At 41.7% G+C, this 22,608-nt stretch overlaps 1 protein-coding gene, 1 non-coding gene and 1 pseudogene across 2 annotated transcripts in view; 1 reads left to right on the top strand and 2 right to left on the bottom strand.

The window, feature by feature from the left end:
- The window catches only part of LOC124720201, a 228,547-nt gene that overhangs the window by 117,624 nt on the left and 88,315 nt on the right, over positions 1–22,608 (top strand). The window contains exons 16-17 of the mRNA XM_047245524.1: positions 4,475–4,632; positions 17,072–17,420. Coding sequence (XP_047101480.1) covers positions 4,475–4,632; positions 17,072–17,420 — 507 coding nt within the window. The remainder of the gene's footprint in view (positions 1–4,474; positions 4,633–17,071; positions 17,421–22,608) is intronic.
- Trnat-ugu lies at positions 2,351–2,424 on the bottom strand. Its single transcript has one exon. It is a non-coding gene; the product is annotated as a tRNA-Thr (tRNA).
- Positions 9,430–9,547, bottom strand: LOC124720654 (annotated as a pseudogene).

Genomic DNA, 22,608 nt, shown 5'->3' with positions numbered 1-22,608 from the left:
TAAATATGCTGGAATTCGAATCAAGAACAGCTGCCAATGAGTAACTAATAAGTAGATATCCTAGGATTAGTGAAGTAACTTAAATCACTTAATAAATGCAAGTCTTCCAGTCCAAACTGTATACCAGTTATGTTCCTTTCAGAGCATAGCTCCATACTTATCAATGATATGCAATCGCTCGCTCGACAAAAGATCCGTTCCCGAAGAAAGGAAAGTTGCACAGGTCACACCAATATTCAAGATAGGTAGTAGGATCAGTACACTAAATTACAGACCCATATAATTAACATCAATATGCAGCTGGATTTTAAAATACAGTCAGCATAGGTTTAGAAAACATTGTTCTTGTGAAACACAACTAGCTCTTTACACACACAAAGTGCTGAGTGCTATTGACAAGAGATTTCAGATTCATTCAGTATTTCTAGATTTCCAGATGAATTTGACACTGTACCACACAAGCAGCTTGTAGTGAAATTGCCAGTGCTTATATCGTCTCAGTTATGAAACTGGATTCATGATTTTCTGTCTGAGAGGTCACAATTCTTACTAATTGACGGATAGTCATCAAGTAAAACAGAAATGATTTATGGTGTTCTCTAAAGTAGTGTTACAGGCCCTCTGCTATTCCTTATCTATACAAAGGTTTTAAGAGAGAATTTGAGCAGCTGTCTTAAGTTGTTCGCAGATGATGCTGTCATTTGTTCTCTAGTAAAGACATCCAGAGATCAAAACAAATTGGAAAACAATTTAGGGAAGAGATGTCTATGGTGCAAAAATTGGCAATTGATCCTAAGTAATGAAAAGTGTGAGGTCATTCACACGAGTGCTAAAAGGATCCCGTTAAACTTCAGATACACGATAAATCAGTTAAATCTAAAGGCCATAAATTCAACTAAATAGCTATGAATTGTAATTATGAACATCTTAAACTGGAAAGAACGCACAGAATATGTTGTGGGGAAGGCGAAACAAAGACTGCATTTTATTGGCCAAACACTTAGAAAATGTAACAGATCTGCTAAAGGGACTGTCTACACTACACTTGTCTGTGCTCTGTTGTAGTACTGCTGCACGGTTTGGGATCCTTACCAGATAAGATTAGCTGAGTACACAAAGAAAGTTCAAATAAGAGCAGCATATTTTGTATTACTGCGAAATAAGGGGGAGAGTGTCACTGACATGATACAGGGTTTGGGTGGACACCATTGAAACAGACATTTTTTGTTGCGGCAGAATCTTCTCTCAAAATTTCAATCACCAACTTTCTCCTCCGAATTTAAAAGTATTTTGTTGCTGTCAATGTTCATAGGGAAAAACGAATATCATAGTAAAATAAGGAAAATCAGAGCTCACACAGAAGGATACAGGTGTTTGTTTTTTCTGCACTCTGTTTGAGATTGGAATAATAGAAAATTATTGTGAAGGTGGTTCGATGAACTCTCTGCCAGGCACTTAACTGGGATATGTGGAGTATCTGTCTGTGTAGATGTAGATGAGACGGTGAATGAGATCGAAGAAGTGGTTTGTGGCACCTGTCGATTGACTTTGCATAAAGTGAACGATTATTTCCAGGAATCTCCACATCTCTTCTGCACGAAACCATTACGAACACTCTTGGTTTTTGAAAATTGTATGTGAGGTGGGTAATGAGATAGATCACAGATTGACATCGAGTGAACAGAGTTGTCTCTTCACGGGAATTTCTCGAATGCTTCGAACTGGAGAGTGATCAGTTCATCAACTCTGTCGTGAATAGCGACTAAACGTGGCCACTCCCTCACAGTCGATGGAAAGAACTGTGGTTTTGACCCAAAAAAGTGTGGACTGTGGATTTTGGGACTGTCGAGGGATTTTCGTCATCGAATTTTTGCAGTAGGGGAAAACTCTAAAAAACCACGAAAGATGATGGCTATAGTTAGTGGCAGGTGTCTGCTTGTAGAATGACAGTGCACATACCTGCAGAGACAATGTCACAAAGCAACTCTCGAATTCAGTGAGTTGGAACATTATCAGCCGCTTTGCACAAAGTTGTAATCTGCCACATTCAGATTTTCATATTTTCTCCCCTCTTATGGGTGGAAAAAGGGATTTCTGTCAATAGTGAGCTCCAGAGTTCCATCAAACAATGGATCAGAGAGGAACCAGGAAGTTTTTTTTTTTGACAAAGATACCAGGAGGCTTATCCCTCAGCTAACAAAGTGCATTGAGAATGAATGTGATTACTCAAAAAAGGAGTGCTTGATGTACATATGTGAATTTCTCAAGTTTCATAAATGTTACAATGATATGAACACCCTTAGCTGCTTACAGGCATTGACATATGGCAACGGGGACAGATGAAAATGTGTGCCCCGACCGGGACTCGAACCCGGGATCTCCTGCTTACATGGCAGACGCTCTATCCATCTGAGCCACCGAGGACCCAGATGAATAGCGCGACTGCAGGGATTTATCTCTGGCACCCTTCCTGCCAAACCCACATTCTAAACGTATTGTCCCGCACTACATTCATAGTGCCCCTGCCCATTATACTCATTACTCACAGCACGTTGCCGATTCCCATAAGAGTTCGGGCACTGTTTGTGCATTCGCACAGAAGAAGAAGATGGTCAAGGTGCCGGTGAGTCTTAACTATGTATATACTAAAAATGTGTTATCTATTTGATTTTTAAACACTTGACTGCTGCTAATTTCTGGACATGCCTCTTATTTTCCTTGATTTAACAGAAACACTTCATTGTGTGGATAATGAAACATTTGCATAAGTTGTAACATTACAGTGCTAGAGAAAACTTTCAACAGTAGTTCACTTCATATCTGGGATGTAGGAAGTAAAAAGTTGTCCGCAGTGTTGACAGTCCAGTAAGAAGTTTGAACGTCACTGGGATCATTTAAAGTTGGAGAGGGGGGGGGGGGGGGGGGGGGGGCTTGCCATAAGGTTCTGTTGTGCGGATGACACAAGAAGATAGCGGACACGATGTAAATAATATAGTTGTGAGGCGAGTCAGTAGCCTCAGCATGTGGCTTTCAGAGAACATATTTTCTGGTGTGCGACTCTTGTACAATCGAAATCGTTTTGTGCCAAAATGATCAGACACTTGGTGCAATCGACCATATTACATCTCCAGGGCATAGGGTAGATGGAATACTTCCTAGGAAGTGTGACATTCCAGATCTTGTGCAGAAACCAAATGCTGCTATCTTCACTATTACAATTGCACCACACAGTTTATTCTCCGATGCCTTCACACGTGCGCTATCATCGTGTCACTCCTTCTTAACACTGTTTCTTTCTTTTCAGTTCTGTGGAGAACCTTCTCATCACTTGTCTTACCAGTCCACCTCATTTTCAACATCGTTCTATAGCACCACATCTTACACGCACTCTTGTCGGGTTTTCCCCCACAGGCAGTCACTTCGATACAGTGCTGTTTTCTAAAAGCACAGTCTCTGAAATTTCTTCCTCAAATTAACACCTGTGTTTGACACTGGTAGGCTTCCCGTGGCGAGGAATGCCCTCTTTGTCTGTGCTATTCTACTTTTTACACTGTCCTTGTTTTTTCTACGTCGAGTACTATTTTGTGTACACAGTAGCAGACTGTCATAATTTCACAGTCCACAACCTCGTCAGTACTCACCACCGTAGCCGAGGTCACTCACGTGCACCTGTGCAGTGGCACCTGACCCGGAGGTAAGTCAGTTCGAATCCTGGTGGTGGGAGAAATTAATACTGCCAGTATTTGGCCGGCTGGGGGAGGTGGGGTGGTTGCATAAAGTTTCCGATCACCAGACTTTGTGACAATATCGTGGTTTAAATACCGACCTCTCCACAGTGTCTCGTGCAGTGAGGACACATGACACGCTTAATGACGATCCGTCCGTCAGACGGGGAGCTTAAGCTCGCTGGCCCCCTCAGTGCTCTCGAAGAGGAGTGGGCAGTGTGCCAGCGTGGGGCTTCACCCTCTTCCTTCTCTCATCCGCTGCAATATGAACATGAAACTACACACACACACACACACACACACACACACACACACACACACACACACACACACATACTCATTACAGTCACCTGAACTTAACTGGTTCACATACACACGAAGACCTCATATTTCATGAAGGGAAAGTGTCTGTGGGCACGAAGGACAGGGAAAACTTTGCCAATTAGGTGGCAGAACCTGCCCTTTGGAGTCTCCCAGCTGTTCGTGCCGTACACCTTCACTTTACTTTTATCTCGTCAGTAAATAAAATAAGGCAATAGAGCATCGATAACTGTGCTTCTCGTGAGCCTCAAAGCCTGGAAACCTATAAAACGACTGTTTATTTCTCCAGTTGTATGAAGTATAGATAGTATAGAATTGTCAGTCACTCCTCGTGAATGTGCCGAAAAGTGCCTTCTGTCCCTAGTTCCGACTCGGGCTCCTCTTCGGATGATCTGGAGTAATCTTTTGTGCTTTTGTTTGTCTGACAGGAGGGCCAAACTGTCAGAGATCCACACCTACATCATGAACCACTTCCCCTACTTCACACGCAGGAAGAAGATCTGGCAGAAAGCGTTGAGCACCATCCTGTCTCACAAGAAGTGTTTCGTCAATGTGCCACAGAAGGGCGGCAACTACTGGATGCTCGGTGAGTCCCACAGCGGGTTGCAGGGCTGCTGAATGTGACGTCGTGTCCTCTTCTTTTCCTTCACGTGTTGCTGATAAAAAAAATTAAAAGGTTCTTTGGCTTTCGGTCATGTCAAGTGGCTAAAACACCGTGAGCTTCCAACTGAGCAGCCCGTGTTAAATGTAACCATTTTAGTGGCTACAATTCGACTACTTAAGGTGTTCACAGTCGACTATTTTGAATGGGCTGTGGATCTCAGGTTTGTTGCTTATCTCCAACTGAAGTAATCTCACTTCACTTATATGTGTGTAAGGTAAGTTACATCTAGTTAATCAAAAAAATAATATAGCCGAAAAGTCAAAATACATTTAAAATGTGTTTATTGTATTGTAGATTGACACAGGTTTAGTACCTAAAACATAATGTAAGCCTGACTCACCTCAGCTACTGCAGTTGCTCTTTGTATAGCTCCCAACAGTTCCCAAGACATGTTACACATTTATTTGAATTTACAATCAAAATTTCAAGTCTTTCACAAAACTGATTATAGACTTTGTTCTCACAAATCATCATAGTGGTTGTGGAACAGTTAGCATTTCGGGATATCACAATTCTCATATCAAAATTATGTGCAATGTGCATCCATAAAAATGTCTTAATTATTTGTATTAATAATTTTACAAATATGCAGTAGATTTAATTCCTAAAATAAATCCTTTGGTTTACAATTGACTGTTTCATACTGACTATCAGTTTTGTACTTATGAATTCCACAAATGATAAATTGGGATTTTGCTTACATTGTTTTTGAGATATTTTTAGTTTGTAGTTCAGTATCTTAATAAATTATTATAATTCATTTTAAGTTGACTTATTTTCAACAGTACAGTAATCCAGTAACTTTACAGTAAAAGCTCACGTATTTATGTAACTTCGTGTAAACTACACGAGGTAGTACACATTCGTCAGTACGGTCGAAATTGTAGTATCCGTTAAATATTGTCCTATCTGTTATATTACACTTCGCGAGTGTCAAGTGGAGTGAGTACTAATGACCTACCGGTAAGTCCTCACCAACTATTACTGCTGGCTGTGATGTCACTTTTGACGACTGTAGTACCGTTTATAGAGATGAGTTATCACCACAGTTGATGGGCCCACTTCAACTCTACTGATTGGCTGTCATTTTAAGGCTGTAGCTCCACAGTGGTATGTTTCTGATTTACTGTTATCAGGAAATTTTTGCTCAAATCGTCATCCCCGACTCTGCTGTGACCTTATTATATACACTGACAGAGAAGGAATCTGGTATACTGCGAACACCTTCACCAAATACTGTCGAGCTGATACTCCAGTATATCTATGCCTGTGCTGTCCGTTCATTAAATTTTCGTCTGTTTGCTTGCTTTCCTACAGATGAAGTCTAGTGTAAATAGTTGGTGGCTGTAGGGTGTGTGTAACGTTATTGGAAGCAGGGTTGAGGTACTGAGTTGCCATTCATTGTTTATCATCACTGATGTCGCACCACAGGCAGCAGTGACTTGCACTATGTAAGCAAACGTTAACTGGAGCATTTAGTGCCATTTTGTAGTGTGCTGTGAAGAGTCTTGTTTCTGTGTGTGGCGCTCAGATGGACACCAGTCTGTCTGTAGGTGACACGGTGAAAGGTCACTGGAAGAGGTGATTCATGAGACCCATACCTCGCCAACTCGTGGAGTCATGGTATGGGGAGTTGTCCTGTATGATAAGAGGACAGATTTGGTTATTGTAGTGGAGAGGCTGATGCTTCCCATTGTATGGCAAGAATGCCAAGCGCTGTTGTCATACTCTTTGTGACCAGGGTAGCAAATGCCAGTATAATGCAAGACCTCACACTGCACCTCGAATGCCTCGAGGAATATACGGATCTTGGACTCATTTGCCCAGTCCTCTCATTTTTCACTCGTACGGATTGCCTAGGTGCTTATCACACCTCATATTGGTGTTGGTGAAGAACATCAGTTCCTAATGGAATGGAAATTTAATCATTTAACACTAATTACATGATGAACATCTCCAAAAAGTTTGACATATTGGAGTATTGCTTTGTGGTGTAACATACTCCATTGTCCCTATTGAATCTCTACTTCCATACAGTATTTTCATTCATCTACTTTTTTTATTTTACTTGTTGTTAGATCAAAGAGTTGCAGCAAGCAGGATTCAGTATGTCATCGTCAATGAAGAGAAATTTCAGACATTAAAGCATACCTCGAGGGAATTTTACAGGACCATTGCTCTACATAATATATATGTGTCACCTAAAGCTTAACATTGTAAGTTCAACAACACTTTTTGCCAGTGGTTTTATTCAATACGGTAGTTGAAACACTAAAAAAATTGAAGCGAAATGCAGGAAGCCCTGCAGAGAACCTTTGCTTGGTAAAGGAATTGGCAATTGATGCTCAACATAAATAAATGTAACTCATTGTGCATAAATAGATGGAAAGAATCATTTTTGAATGATTATGAGAGTGCCAATCAATCATTTGGAAGCAGTTACTTCCATCAATTAATTTGCGTATGGACTAGAAGCAATTGAACTGTCGCTCGGGCCTTGGAGACCGTACACGTTCTGTACATTCATCTTCCAGTGCTCTCTATCCCTGGTTTTTGTTGTCCATTCTCGGGCCCACTGCCCTGCGTCCTTGTCGATGTCGTCCTTCCGTCTGGTCCGTGGCCTTTCTCACTTCTTTCCGCCCCCTATGGATCCAGAGAATGCTACTTTAGGTAGTCGTTCCTCCTCTGTCTGAATTAGATGTTTGGCCCACATCTGTCTCCTCCTCTTCATCCTTTGAGTAATATCAGCCTGTTGATACAGCTCCTTCAGTTCCTGGGTTTTAAGTATTCTTCACTCCTGCGATTCTGGGTCTCTCTTGGGTCCAAAAATTTTCCTTAATATTTTCCTTTCAAAAACTAATAATTTTTGTTCATCTGCTTTTCTAAATGTGAAGCTTTCTGACCCATATAGAGCTACTGGCAGAATTACACTCTGATATAGCCTAAGTTTGAAGCTTTTGGAAACAGCTCTACCGCATAACACATCCCGTAGGCCAAAATAAGCTTCATTCGATGCTGTTATCCTCGCTTTAATTTCAATTTCCATTTTATTCTGTTCATTGATGACGCTTCCCAAATATTTGAGGGTAACTACTCTTTTAAAAGTGAGATCATCGACTGTCAGTGGACTGCCATCATTGGGTGCCTTGCTCACTACTATGTACTTTTTTTTATTCTCATTAATTTGTAATCCCGCTTCTCTTGCAGTGTTTCTGTAGGAACTTGACACAAGTTGTAGTTCTTCTTTGTTTCCACTTATTAGGACAATATCGTCTGCATAAGCTAGACGATGTATTTTATTCCTACCCGTCTTTACCCCAACTGGGTTTACTTTTTGGTGTTCTGTATCTATCTGTTCTAAAACCAGATTGAAAAGTATTGGAGTTAAAGCATCTCCTTGTCTAAGGGTTGTTCTGACTTCAAACTCCTTTGACACTCCTGTGTTTGTCTTTACTCCACAGTAGGTTTCCTCCAAGCACATCTTTCATCTACATACATACTCCGCAATCCACCATACGGTGCATGGCGGAGGGTACCTCCTACCACAACTAGCATCTTCTCTCCCTGTTCCACTCCCAAACAGTACAAGGGTAAAATGACTGCCTATATGCCTCTGTACGAGCCCTAATCTCTCTTATCTTTGTGGTCTTTTCGCGAAATGTAAGTTGGCGGCAGTAAAATTGTACTGCAGTCAGCCTCAAATGCTGGTTCTCTAAATTTCCTCAGTAGCGATTCACGAAAAGAACGCCTCCTTTCCTCTAGAGACTCCCACCCGAGTTCCTGAAGCATTTCCGTAACAATCGCGTGATGATCAAACCTACCAGTAACAAATCTAGCAGCCCGCCTCTGAATTGCTTCTATGTCATCCCTCAATCCGACCTGATAGGGATCCCAAACGCTCGAGCAGTACTCGAGAATAGGTTGTATTAGTGTTTTTTAAACTGTCTCCTTTACAGATGAACTACATCTTCCCAAAATTCTACCAATGAACCGAAGACGACTATCCGCCTTCCCCACAACTACCATTACATGCCTGTCCCACTTCATGTCGCTCTGCAATGTTAAGCCCAAATATTTAATCGACGTTACTGTGTCAAGCGCTACACTACTAATGGAGTATTCAAACATTATGGGATTCTTTACTAGGCATATTAACTTTCCAGGAAATTGAAAATCTTTGAGAACCCCAGTTATTGTGCTCTTGTGTATTCTGTCGTAAGCTTTTTTGAAGTCGACAAATACCGTGTCGATGTCAATCTTATGTTCCCGTGCTTTCTCAGTTATCCGTTGGAGTATAAAGAGGTGGTCACTAGTTGACCTGTCTCTCCTAAAACCACACTGATAGGCACCTGTAATTCCTTCAGCTAGTGGTATCCAATCAAAAAGACCATTCTTTTTTAAAACGGGGGCAGATTATGGCCGTTTTCCAGTCGTCAGGCATTCTCTCACACTTTCCTTATCAATTTCGCAATTCTTTGTATCGATTCTGGCCCTCCATTCTTTACTAGTGGAATGCACTCACTCCGTCTTCAGGCTACGAGTGGCCTACCGGGACCATCCGACCGTCGTGTCATCCTCATAGGAGGATGCATATAGGAGGGGCATGGGGTCAGCATACTGCTCTCCCGGTCATTATGACAGTATTCTTGACCGAAGCTGCTACTATTCGGTCGAGTAGCTCCTCAATTGGCATCACGAGGCTGAATGCACCCCGAAAAATGGCAACAGCGCATGGCGGCCTGGATGGTTACCCATCCAAGTGGCGACCACGCCCAACAGCGCTTAACTTCGGTGATCTCACGGGAACCGGTGTATCCACTGTGGCAAGGCTGTTGCCGCTAGTGGTATGACTACATTAAAATAATTGCCAGTTAGCCAAATGCCAGACTGAGATTTATTGTAAGGATCCTCAAGAAGTGCAATCCACCCACGAGGAGGCAGCTTAAAAAACCCTCACCTGAGCAATACTCGAATATTCCTCATTTGCCTGTCAACCTTACCTGATAGCATTGATAGAGGAAATAGAGAAGATCCAAAGAAAAGCAGCAAGTTTAGCCCAGGTTCATTTAACAGGCGAGGACGTATCAGGGAAATGCTCGCCGACTCCAGCGGGGGACACTGCGAGAGAAGTGTTCTGAATCACACTGTGGTTTCCTTCTAAATATCCGACAGCAAATATTCCTACAAGAGTAATTTTTCCTGCGTATATCACGCAAAAAGATCACGAAGGTGGAAGTAGTTAGTTTCGAGCCCACAGAGAGGCTCACCGACAATCGTTCTTCCCGCAGACAATTGACAACTGGAACGGAAAAATGGAAATTGTCAGTAGTGATAGTAGTACCCTCTGCCAGAGGGTGGTTTCAGAGTAGAGATGTAAATGTAGATTGCAGTGAGCATTTATACTGTGAGGTTGACTGCAGGCAGTTCACTAATATTCTGATGAACTGAACAATCAGATAAGCTCATTGTAGAAGTTGTTAATTGTTCTCTGCTCATTGTGGAACCGTTCATGTGGTGTAGAATTGGTGGCTGGCACTCATCTGATCCTCCATTGCTGACTGAAGTTGTGCCAGTGAAGTGGTGGCTGTGTGTCAATTGGGCGTACAGAATCAGTGCAGTGAGATGTCAACACGGATACATGGCAGAATAGTGGAAAGGAGCCGTCATCTCTCGGATGTGACCGTGACCGGACCGTGAATGAAGTTACCAATTTCGTTGATCTTCCAAAAGACTGTGTACAGTGTTTGCAACTAATAGTGTACCACTGACAGCCTTGGCAAAAGATCCTAACTGCGGGGATGGGACACGTGTATCACACCTTGCCCGTGACAGCCGGTTGCAAACCTGACAGGAGTTGGCCCTGTCGATGATTGCAGGTCCACCTCCACAAGTTTACGACCGAATATTACTGAGGGAACCGTGTGCAGTGGACAGTGTCATCCAGTATGTTGCAGTTATACCTCTTTTTAAATGATGTGTGATCCATCAAATACTCCAACAGCCCCAATGAGATGTCCAGCCCAGAGTGTGTGGAGTGCTGAAGTTCAAAATGGAGTTGGTTCTATGACGTTTCGGGGGTGATTTTCGTAACACAATGTCAGCCCACTTATTTAGATTACTGTGGACCTGAACAACATATTGAATTGGTTACTTGCTTCATACATTGTTTGAATAGTTCGCTCTGTCGATCATTTAAGAATTATGGAAATTTGGACATTAGTATGGAAAATAAATCTGCAACGGCAGGTCTCATGTTGTGCCTGGATAGTTCAATTGACAATGCCGTTAGTGCACAAAAGGTGAAGGTTTCAAGTTTGAGTCCCAGTTTGGCACACACTTTTGATCTACAGAGTGAAATCGTAATGAACAAGTTCACAATAATTATGCCGTGTCCACAGGGCGTTCTTGCTGAGTCGAACATTGTGCACACTATCACACCCTGACTGGCCTTCCAAATCGCCTGATCCTTATCCCGTATGAACTACTTGAGCATTTTCAGAACAGAGGGTGATATGTCGCTATCAACGTGCCCACAGTTTGTTAAATCTAAGGGATCTTAATCGTCAGTGAATCAATTCAGGTGGATACAGAATACCTGAAGCAGCTTGTGGCCTCTCCCCTTCACCAAATTGAGTCTATTATCAATGCTAGAAGTGATGTTACATTGTATTGGTGTTATGTTTTCTGGAACAGATTAATTTTTTGTCTTATTTGGGCATTTCATTTATTTATTTATTTATTTATTAAGTTTTCAACTTTGTCACTGATGATGTACGTTTGCAGACACCAATTGCCAATGTCATTTGATGTATAATCTTGTAGGTTGTTACGCCACATCATGTTGCTCTTCAGTTCCTTCTTACAGTATTGAAATTTTGACGACTGTGCTGGGATCTCCTCCGAGATCTTCTGATTGTCCCAGTTAGCTGGACACTGTCAAAAAAACAATGTCGCATTCACTTGTAAAGGGGGATTTTCCTGCACTTATTCAGAAGGTCAGTGCTTATAATGGTATACAGGCAAAATTTTTCTGTTAATGCAAAAACAAGTTTTTCAAATGGAAATCGGAAGCACCGGATCATCTCTACACTGCACGTGTCCGTGAAGTGAGGTGTGTATGTGGTAGAGTGTATATAGGCGAAACAGAAAAGGCAGTGAGAACAGATCAGAGAGAACACCAGACGTGACGTAATACAAAATCTGAAATCTGCGTCAGCAGAACTGGGGCCAGGGTACAGATATCGACAACGTACAGGTTCTATCCGAGAAATGAGACATTTATACGAGGGTCGGTCAAAAAGTAATGCCTCCCATTTTTTTTCTACTTAAAGAAATTAAGTTAAGTGAAAAATTTGAATTTGGCGCCATTCCTCAAACCTTCTTCTGCAATCCACTGCAGTAGTAACTTTCTGTGTCAACAGGTGGCAGCACAGCAGAAGTTTGTAAGATGGCCGACATCGATGTTCGTTTGAGACAGCGTTGTGTGATTGAATTCTTGAATGCAGAAGGTGAAACGCCCATACGCATTCATGAAAGACTGAAGAAGGTGTATGGTGTTGTGACAGTGGATGTCAGCACTGTTAGACGATGGGTTCGTCGTTGTAAGGAAGCTGAAGGGCAAACACCGTTGACTGACGAAAAGCGGAGCGGCAGGCCCGTGAGTGCAGTGACTCCACACAACATTCAGCAAGTTGATGACATCATTCGTGGTGACCGTCGGGTGACTGCAGGTGAAGTGTGTCGCATTATTTCTCTTAGTAAAGGCAGTGTGATCACGATTATTAAACAATTGGGGTACTCAAAAGTTTGTGCACGGTGGGTTCCAAGAATGTTAACCGATCAGAATAAAGAGGCAAGGAAAACAATAGCCTCCCAACACTTGCAGCGCTTCCGTTTGGAGGGAGATGAGTTTCTGAAAAAAATTGTGACCGGGGACGAAACATGGGTGCATTTTTTTGAACCCGAATCAAAGAGGCAGTCAATGGAGTGGCGTCACACAAGCTCGCCGAGGAAGAAAAAATTCAAAACTGTGCGATCGGCAGGGAAAGTTATGGCAACAGTTTTCTGGGATACAGAGGGTGTGATTCTGGTTGATTTTTTGGAGCAGGGATGCACAATAAATTCTGTTCAATACGTCACAACCCTCAACAAACTTAAAGCACGTCTTCAGCGAGTTCGCCCAACAAAATCAATGGCAGATGTTCTTCTTTTGCATGACAATGCAAGACCACACACCAGTCGTCACACCTCTGACGAGATTGTCAAAATTGGATGGGAAGTTTTGCCTCATCCCCCATACAGCCCTGACCTGGCACCATCAGACTTCCATCTGTTCGGGCCACTAAAAGAAGCTCATCGTGGGATTCATTTTGAAGATGAGGAGGCCGTCAAAACATCCGTGCGTCAATGGCTTAGGAAGCAGAGCTGTGATTTTTACCGTGCTGGGATACATGCCCTTGTTCAAAGATGGACCAAAACTGTAGAGATGGGCGGAGATTACATTGAAAAATGACAAAATGATCCTCAATGTTGTGGTTTTCAACCTATGTAATTGCATTTAAATTTCCTGACAATTAAACGTAGAAAAAAAAATAGGAGGCATTACTTTTTGACTGACCCTCGTAGAAAGAAAGACCAAGAAGTGGATGAAATACAGGGTGGTCCATTGATCGTGACCAAGCCAAATATCTCACGAAATAAGCGTCAAACGAAAACACTACAAGGAATGAAACTTGTCTAGCTTGAAGGGGGAAACCAGATGGCGCTATGGTTGGCCAGCAAGATGGCGCTGCCACAGGTCAAACGGATATCAACTGCATTTTTTAAAATAGGAACTCTCATTTTTTATTACAAATTCCTGTAGTACGTAAAGAAATATGAATGTTTTAGTTGGACCACTTTTTTTGCTTTGTGATAGATGGCGCTGTAATAGTCACAAACATATGGCTGACAATTTTAGACCAACAGTTGGTAACAGGTAGGTTTTTTAAACTAAAATACAGAATGTAGATATGTTTGAACATTTTATTTCGATTGTTCCAATGTGATACATGTACTGTTGTGAACTTATCATTTCTGAGAACACATGCTGTTACAGTGTGATTACCTGTAAATACCACATTAACACAATAAATGCTCCAAATGATGTCCGTCAACCTCAATGCATTTGGCAATACGCGTAACGACATTCCTGTCAACAGCGAGTAGTTCGCCTTCCGTAATGTTCGCACATGCATTGACAATGCGCTGACGCATGTTGTCAGGCGTTGTCGGTGGATCACAATAGCAAGTATCCTTCAACTTTCCTCACAGAAAGAAAACTGGGGACGTCAGATCCGGTGAACGTACGGGCCACGGTATGGTGCTTCGACGACCAATCCACCTGTCATGAAGTATGCTATTCAATATCACTTCAACTACAAGAGAGCTATGTGCCGGACATCCATCATGTTCGAAGTACATCACCATTCTGTCATGCAGTGAAACATGTTGTAGTAACATCTGGTAGATCATTACGTAGCAAATCAGCATACATTGCACCATTTAGATTGCCATCAATAAAATGGGGGGCCAATCATCCTTCCTCACATAATGTCGCACCATACGTTAACCCGCCAAGGTTGCTGATGTTCCACTTGTCGCAGCCATCGTGGATTTTCCGTTGCCCAATAGTGCATATTATGATGGTTTACATTACCGCTGTTGGTGAACGACGCTTCATCGCTAAATAGAAAGCGTGCAAAAAATCTGTCATCATCCCGTAATTTCTCTTGTGTCCAGTGGCAGAACTGTACATGACATTCAAAGTCGTCGCCATGCAATTCCTGGTGCATAGAAATATCGTACGGGTGCAGTTGATGTTGATGTAACATTCTCAACACCGACGTTTTTGAGAGTCCCGATTCTCGCGTAATTTGTCTGCTACTGATGTGCGGATTAGCCGCAACAGCAGCTGAAACACCTACTTGGGCATCATTATTTGTTGCAGGTCGTGGTTGACGTTTCACATGTGGCTGAACACTTCCTGTTTCCTTAAATAACGTAACTATCCGGCGAACGGTCCGGACACTATGATGATGTCGTCCAGGATACCGAGCAGCATACATAGCACACGCCCGTTGGGCATTTTGATCACAATAGCCATACATCAACACGATATCAACCTTTTCCGCAATTGGTCAACTGTCTATTTTAACATGGGTAATGTATCACGAAGCAAATACCGTCCGCACTGGCGGAATGTTACGTGAAACCACGTACTTATACGTTTGTGACTATTACAACGTCATCTATCACAAAGCAAAAAAAAGTGGTCCAACTAAAACATTCATATTTCTTTACGTACTACACAAATATGTAATGAAAAATGGGGGTTCCTATTTTAAAAAACCCAGTTGATATCTGTTTGACCTATGGCACCGCCCTCTAACGAGCCAACCATAGTGCCATCTGGTTTCCCCCTTCAAGCTAGACGAGTTTCGTTCTTTGTAGTTTCTTCGTTTGATGCTTATTTCGTGAGATATTTGGCATGGTCATGATCAATCTACCACCCTGTATATAAGAATGGAAGTGATTTCAATAGGAATGATGGCTATAGGCCTTCAGCTTTCAGACAGGAGAACTCTTTTTTTTGAAGTGACACTAGTCTCTGACAGTGTTCAGCCAGCTGAGTACAGGGGAGGTGCCTTATTAAATCCCAGCAGAGAGGTCGAAATGTCGCTAGTCATAACCCCAAATGAGACCAGAGTGGCGAAAGGTGAGTGAGCATCGGCGAAAGATAATTCTCTGTGCTGTAAACAGTACAAGTGAAGTATATTCAGTCATGTTTGGTTCACATTCGCCAGTGTTCATTTCTGTTCTGCAGATTGTTGTTGCTGATAATGAGAGTGTAAATGCAAGCCTTTCTTCAGGTTGTGCTTGTCAGTGATAATCAGTTTTCTCCTTTTAAATTTGCTCCTCAGTTGTAATGTGCAGCACGTGAAAAGCACTGACTGGCATATGTGGGAAATTTTGAAATAATGCTAAGGAAATCAGAAGCTGCAATTCAGTACCAAGTGTTGCGTACCAGTTCGTACACCTAAATTCTACTTTTCCTAAGCTCTTTTGCTTACATTGTCAAAAACATTGCATTCACTATGCAAAATAATCCTCTCCGGATATCAAAGTTCGGTTCATGTCACAAACTGTATAGTACTGTAGCCTGTGTGCCAGTTGTAAACACCAAATAAACATTAATGCAGAGTTCGTAGGCTGTGCCGGTTATCTCGTGTTCTCTCCCATTTCTTCTAGTGTGAAAGCTCGTTCAGAGATACGAGCAAATGGAAGTCGATACTGACGGATCGTCTGTGAATGCTTATTTCCTTTCGTACACCTCTATTAGGTCCAGTGTAAACGAGGCTTAAGAAAAATATGAAGAGGAACATACTGCAAACTAACAACCTGTACAGGTGGGAGTGCAGGCATTCGCAGAAAATACGATTGACGAAACAGTGTTTGGTCCCGGCAGTGTTTGTCACAACCTTCCAATGAGTTCCCTGTTCGTCACCTTTAGGTGAAGTGTCAGATTCGTGTCCAGTGCATTCGTTTACAGCTGCTACACTGCAGACTCCTGAACGGGTGGGCCAGTCACTTGCAGGCCTCCGCTGCTTTCACACGCGACTGTTCCCGGCTCATTTGTTCTGACATCACATACTACGATGAGCTCAGTTAGAAAAAAAGCTACTGTGCCAGTGAACGAGATCGTCACATGCTCGTGTTTCCGCTGCTTCTCTGGTGACTGAATCCCAGAACAGTGTCGATGTGGTACAACACCTTTGACTGTTCGAGTCTGTAGTGGCAGATCTACGTCTTCATTTTCAAACAGACAAAGATGCTGTAACACGCTTGTGACCGTAAAAGAGGCAGTGGAAATAGTATATAGTCCGTGGTGGTGGTTTCCAACGGAGGTGTGCACAGGATACGGTGTCGGCAAAAATATGTCGAGGACGCTCCGACGATAGTGCGGCAGAGGCAGTGAGCGGAATAGTCGGGTGGCACTGGATCGGTGATCAGATTTCTTATGCCCTCTGGAGGCCATTAGAGCATGAGTTGCAAAATTTGTTACAGAGGCACACAATTGGCCCTCCCGTAGCGCCCCCGACAGAGGAGGCAGTGGTTATAAAGGAATGAACTGGGTGTGGACCCGATACTTTGCCAGGAGACGGTGAGTCGGTAACTCGTCGAAACGTTTCACGCCGCCGTTCGGCTGATAACCCTTGAAGATTTAATCGACCTTAGAGATTTCACGTTCAATGTAGGTGATCGTATTCGTGTGTGTCGGACGATCTGTCTCCCAAACGATTACTGTGTACGCCGGTTGCAGACCCGCAGTACGAGGAAATGTTGGAGAAAGGCAAATTCCGCCGACGGGGCAAGAAGCGGCCGTTCCGCAAGGGCCCGGGAGTCTCGGTAGCCGCTCACCGAGTGCCCACGCGCCACAGCCAGCGCCTACACGGCAGCCGCCAGCCGCACCGGCAGGAACTCCGCCCCGGCCTCGCGGGACACCCGCAGTTGCCGGATACCGCCGTTGGGTCACTGGTCGGGCTCTCAGAGCTCCGGGCCGCTGCCGACACCCCCGCTGCAGGTGGAAAAGGCGGCGACGGGGGTGGTGCTGTCGTAGGCAGCGCTATACCACTCCCCGCCTATCTGCACTGCGACAGGTACCAGAACGAGTAAGTATTCTGCGATGTGATTGTGTTCTTAGAAACCTCAGATGTCACCTCACCTTTTTATTAATCTAAGGTTCATTAAAATTCTTTATTTACAGTCAGTCTAAAACGTTTCAACACTAGATTAATAAAAAAAATAAGCGAAACTTTTTGATGGTGGTTTCAAATGCTCGAGGTGTTTAATATGTTATCACCCCCACCACACTTGAATACAGTGCACATGAGAAACTAACAGAAATATCCTCCTTCAGGATGTCGATCGACTTGCACTTCATATTGGCTCGTAATGTCAGCCGTGTCATCAGAGCGTCGACTCTCGAAGTGAATTTCTGCACTTTGTCGTTTTGTGGTAAATTCGTCTGATAACACCAGTTTCTTAACGTGTGATGTTCTTTCCAGAAAAAAATTGTCTACATCTCACATTCCAGAGAAGTTGTGGCAGCTGTGCACGTTTTTTCGTTTGTGTGCGGGGCTAAGTTTGTGTCCACTTCCGTCTTCCTCAAAACCTTCTGGAGACTCGTGTGATTTGTTTCAAGTGGACACTGGAACACGACAGCTGTGTCTCCGTCACTTAACACTGCGTGCTCACAACTGACTGGTGAAATGCACGTCTGTTGTTTACAGTTGTTAATTCTATTAGCCACTGTAGTTACTGTGTCTTCATCACTTATATGCCAGGAATCAAAGCAGTCTCACAATTTTTCGATCGACAGTGTACGTTTGCTCCCAGTGTGTCTCAATATGGCTGGATAGTTTGAAGCTTTCTGAACTCCTCTTAAAGGCAGGCAACATTACGAATTGAGACGGAAAGGACTTAAAGACATTAGCTGCCGGTGGGCATCGATTTAAATCGACGGGGAAAGTTGAAAATCTGTGCCGGACCGGGTCTCCCACTTACCGGGCAGATTCTCTGACAACCTTACCGTCCGGACGCAGTGGTCACCGCAGCTGCACGGACTGCTCCAGCGTGCTTCGTCACTCACTACTGCCGTAGTGCCCCTTGCCCGTTCTCCTCATTACTTGTGGCGTTTTGCCAATTCCCGTAAGGGGTCGAGTGTGGTGTGCGTACTCACTGAAGTGATCGACTGGTCCTCCTCGCCGTAATTGTACGGGGTTATTCTAAATGGTGGATCCATTTTCAAAACTTTGTATTTATTCAAATACAGATTGAAAATGAGCAGGCTTTACACCAATGAAAAGAGGGTGTAAAGCTTGTTCATTTTGGGTTTGTACTTGAATAAATACAAAGTTTTGAAAATGGGTCCATCGTTTAGAATAACCCTGTATATGTGACATCTGTTCTACCTGCAGCATCAACATTGTGTCTGTCGTTTCTGCAGAATCAAAGTGGTATTTGTTCTTTTGGACATGTCCAAAAGATCAGATACGACAAACATATAATTGAGGCAAGGATGGCCAATGGTCTCTTCAGTGCCAATGCACACCGAGCTCGAATTCTTGCAGGAATCACCAAAATGCCGTGAGTAACGAGGTTAATGGGCGAGGGGCATTACATCAGAAATATGTGGGTAAGCTGAGAATTTGGGTCTGACAGGAGGCGTCCTGGGGCTGTCCGTGCAGCTGTGGTGAACACTGTGTCCGGGCGGTTTAGCGGTCAGCTCGTCTGCCTAATAAGCGGGAGGCCTCAGTTCGAATCCTGGTCTGGCACAGATTTTCAACTTGCTCCATTGATATACATCAATGCCCACTGGCAGCCGATGTTTTTAATTCCTTTGTCTTGAAGTAATTAAAAAACAGCCAATGGAAAGCAGTTGATCCTGGGTTCACATTTCTGTGAAATTTATGGTATTGACCAACAGTGCAGTTGTAGTATCTCACCAGAGTGTTTGTACTTAAAAGAGAGTAGGGCACTTGCAGAGCTGTGCAACTTTTCTCCCCAAAAAGGCTTGAAGAGAATTAGAAGTTACTAATATTGGTAAATTTATCTGGACCTTCCACCAAAAGATAGAGAACTCAGTTAAGCATACTGTGGTTGCTATAATATTTCACGTTTTTTGTAAATATTGACTGTAGAATGTTAGAAAGGATAGTAGAAATCTGGAGTAATTTAACTGAAACCTTGTGAAATGCAGGGATGGTAATTCGGAAGAAAGATAAGCATTAATGAAGATGTCCTGTAGTATTGATATCATCTCGGGTATGTATGTCCACACATCTGCCCCTCCCATGTGTGACCCTGGATTAGTACCAAAACAAGGCAGAGCTGGAAAGCAGTGTGGTATTTAATGACTCAGATTTGTTGTTGTACTTTCAGAGTGTTGGGACAGCAGATGATCATGCATGTATTCCTTAATAAAGCTGGTTGCTGTGAGACATCAGAGCTCCATCTGCTTTTTTTTAAATTACTGAGTAACAGCAACACTTTTTTGCTGGTAGATGCAAAGCCTTGAATGTAGTGAAGCTGTGCCTCCACATAAATATATGTTCAAGTATGCTAATGTGTGACAGGACATACTTTTTGTAATACCATGTATTCAGTAGCTATTGGAAATGTTGATTTTGATATGAAGTAAATAGTACAAGGTGGAATTGAATCAGTTATTGTGAGCAGTAAGTAGATAGAGGAACACCTTGCATTAACGATAATGTGAAATTGGGGGTTTTCATTTCTGATGTGTGTAACGGTTTGTTGTCAAACATCCACTACCACCAACCTGTCCACTTAAAAAAAAATTACATTTTCGATATCTCCAAACAAAATTTCATTTTCAACAGTACAAGTGTTTTTTAACATCATGTATCTGATCTAATTCTTCATTTAAAATATTATTTTCTACAGGGCCAAACAGTGCGTCTGATTGTTTGTGCCCTGGTTCTACAGTAAATTTCTTTTTTAGTTCTGTAACCTGGCTACTGAAGTTTGAAATCTCTTTCCTCTCTCTCTCTCTCTCTCTCTCTCTCTCTCTCTCTTTACTTCATTGTTCATAATAAAAGATTAATTTTGATTACTTAAATCATTACTAAACACCTTAATTCTTTTTCTAAGGTTTTTAAACTGTTGTTGCATAAAACGTTTTGGTTTTTCAACAAAATATTAAGTCGTACACATTGTTTAGCTACCAATTGCTTTTCCATGATGAGCAGTTTCACCTAATATGTCAACAAAAAAATAATAAAGAGTCATAATTCACACAACCTTACTAATATTTTTCATTACTGCACAAAGAAAAAATCTGAATGTCACTGTATGTACCTATTTTTGTGTTTATGATACCAATATTTCACGTACTTAAATTTCCAGTTAATTGTTTCATCACTTTTCTTGTCCGTTTGTGTGTTTCCCCTATGACTGATAATGTTGTTGACACTGTCCATGTCCATAACTTTTAATTTTGCTTGAAATTTTGTCTTTCTGATGTGTAAGTACCTGAAAATTAAAAATTGGTTAGCATGACTGTCCTCACGTTTCCAAACTATCCCAACTCCTCAGTCATGTTAAAATGCAACCACCTTTTGTGGATAGATTTCAGTTACTTAACTTGCTGGTAATGGATGATCTTCATTGGGGTTTGCAGCTCAGATTTGTTGCATTAGCTCTATGTAAAATAACACCTGGGTTCAGTTTCCGTATGTCAGGTGATTGGTTTTTGTCAAGTTAATCAAATAAATAATTTAGCCAAAATAATAACAATTTGTTTAAATAATGTTTATTGCATCACAATTCAGACAAAACTGACATAGGCCCTGTGCATAGAACATGCTCTGTGCATAGAACGGGGCTTAGGACTGACGTGCAATAATTGAAACAATACTAAATCACTATAGTTACTCTTGCTGCTTGGTGTATAGATACCAACAGTTGCGAAGTTACTATATACATTGTTTCAATCAGACTTATTTGAATTTGCTATTAAGATTTCAATGCTTTAATGAAACTGTTGCGGAATTTGGCTTCACAAATCATTATTTTTTTTTTTTTTTGAAACAGTTATCATGCCAAAATATTGAAATTCTCTTATCAAAATTACCAAAAATACACATCTGTAACAACGTTTTAATTATTTCTGTTTATTGCTTTCAAATAACAGTTTTATTAAAGTTCCTAACGTAAACCCTACGTCTTTACAGTTGACTGCATCATACTGACTATCAGTTTTCTACAATATGAATTCCATGAATGATAAATTGGGCTTTTATTTAAATTATTTGCGAGATGTTTTTAGTTTGTAGTTCAATATCTTTATAAAATAGTTAAAGTTCATTTTAATTGATCACAACTAATTTTAAGTTGACCTGTTCTCATTAGTGCAGTAATTGAGCAACATTACAATTCAGGCTCTTGCATTAATGTATCTTCATGTAATGTTTGTTAGGTAGTAGAGTATTCTTTGATTTGCTCGGGATCATAGTTTTTGTTAAATGTTGTCCTATCTGCTACAGTACAAGGTATATACTATATGGTAGGTTGAATTCTCGGTGGTCTTATGCCATAATTCAGAAATGTGTGTCTTGACATAGTAGTTGAGAAACTCCTCTGTAGCACACTAATTATGTTCTCTACAGGAGTTCCTCACGATAATTTACACAATTTGAAATTTTTTTTCTTTTGTTCTTCTTTATCTTCTTCTTCTTCTTCTTCTTCTTCTTCTTCTTCTTCCCCAACATTGTTGAACTACACACGTGCCACTATTTTGATGACAAGTAGCTTTTGGTCAAGTACTCAGTGGAAACTGAAAACAGTGTATATATATAAAATAAAATCAAGGTCAACACACCATTAATCAGTGTATTACTTCCCACAGTAAAGATTTCATTTAGTATTAGAGTACACAGAGTGACAGATTACAACTTACTGTCAGTGACAAAGAGTACATAAATCACTAAACCAACATAAAATCTCTTCTGTATGTTCTCACTGCAGCAGTTTTCCTACGGACTATGAATTTTTCTTGCTTGCCTTGATTTTGTTACATTTTTAGTTAAAGACAGAAGGAATTTTTCTTTACAGACTTAAATATGCTCTAGTAAAATCCTCATGTGAAAAAAATTACCAAAATGAGCTTCTTACATTCAGAAGCATATTACTCCCAGCCTTTGCTAAAAATATCATTAGGAAACTATCAAACAGTAGACTGCTGACCCGTTAGTCAGTGCGAAATGTTGTAACTGCTTACCAGTGTCTGTAAAAGATTGTAAACTGAAAAATCAATATAGGAGAGTATCTGTGTGT

Source organism: Schistocerca piceifrons, chromosome 11 (assembly GCF_021461385.2).
Source record: "Schistocerca piceifrons isolate TAMUIC-IGC-003096 chromosome 11, iqSchPice1.1, whole genome shotgun sequence".
In the NCBI taxonomy this organism is placed as follows: domain Eukaryota; kingdom Metazoa; phylum Arthropoda; class Insecta; order Orthoptera; family Acrididae; genus Schistocerca; species Schistocerca piceifrons.
This window is presented reverse-complemented; position numbering and strand designations above follow the sequence as displayed.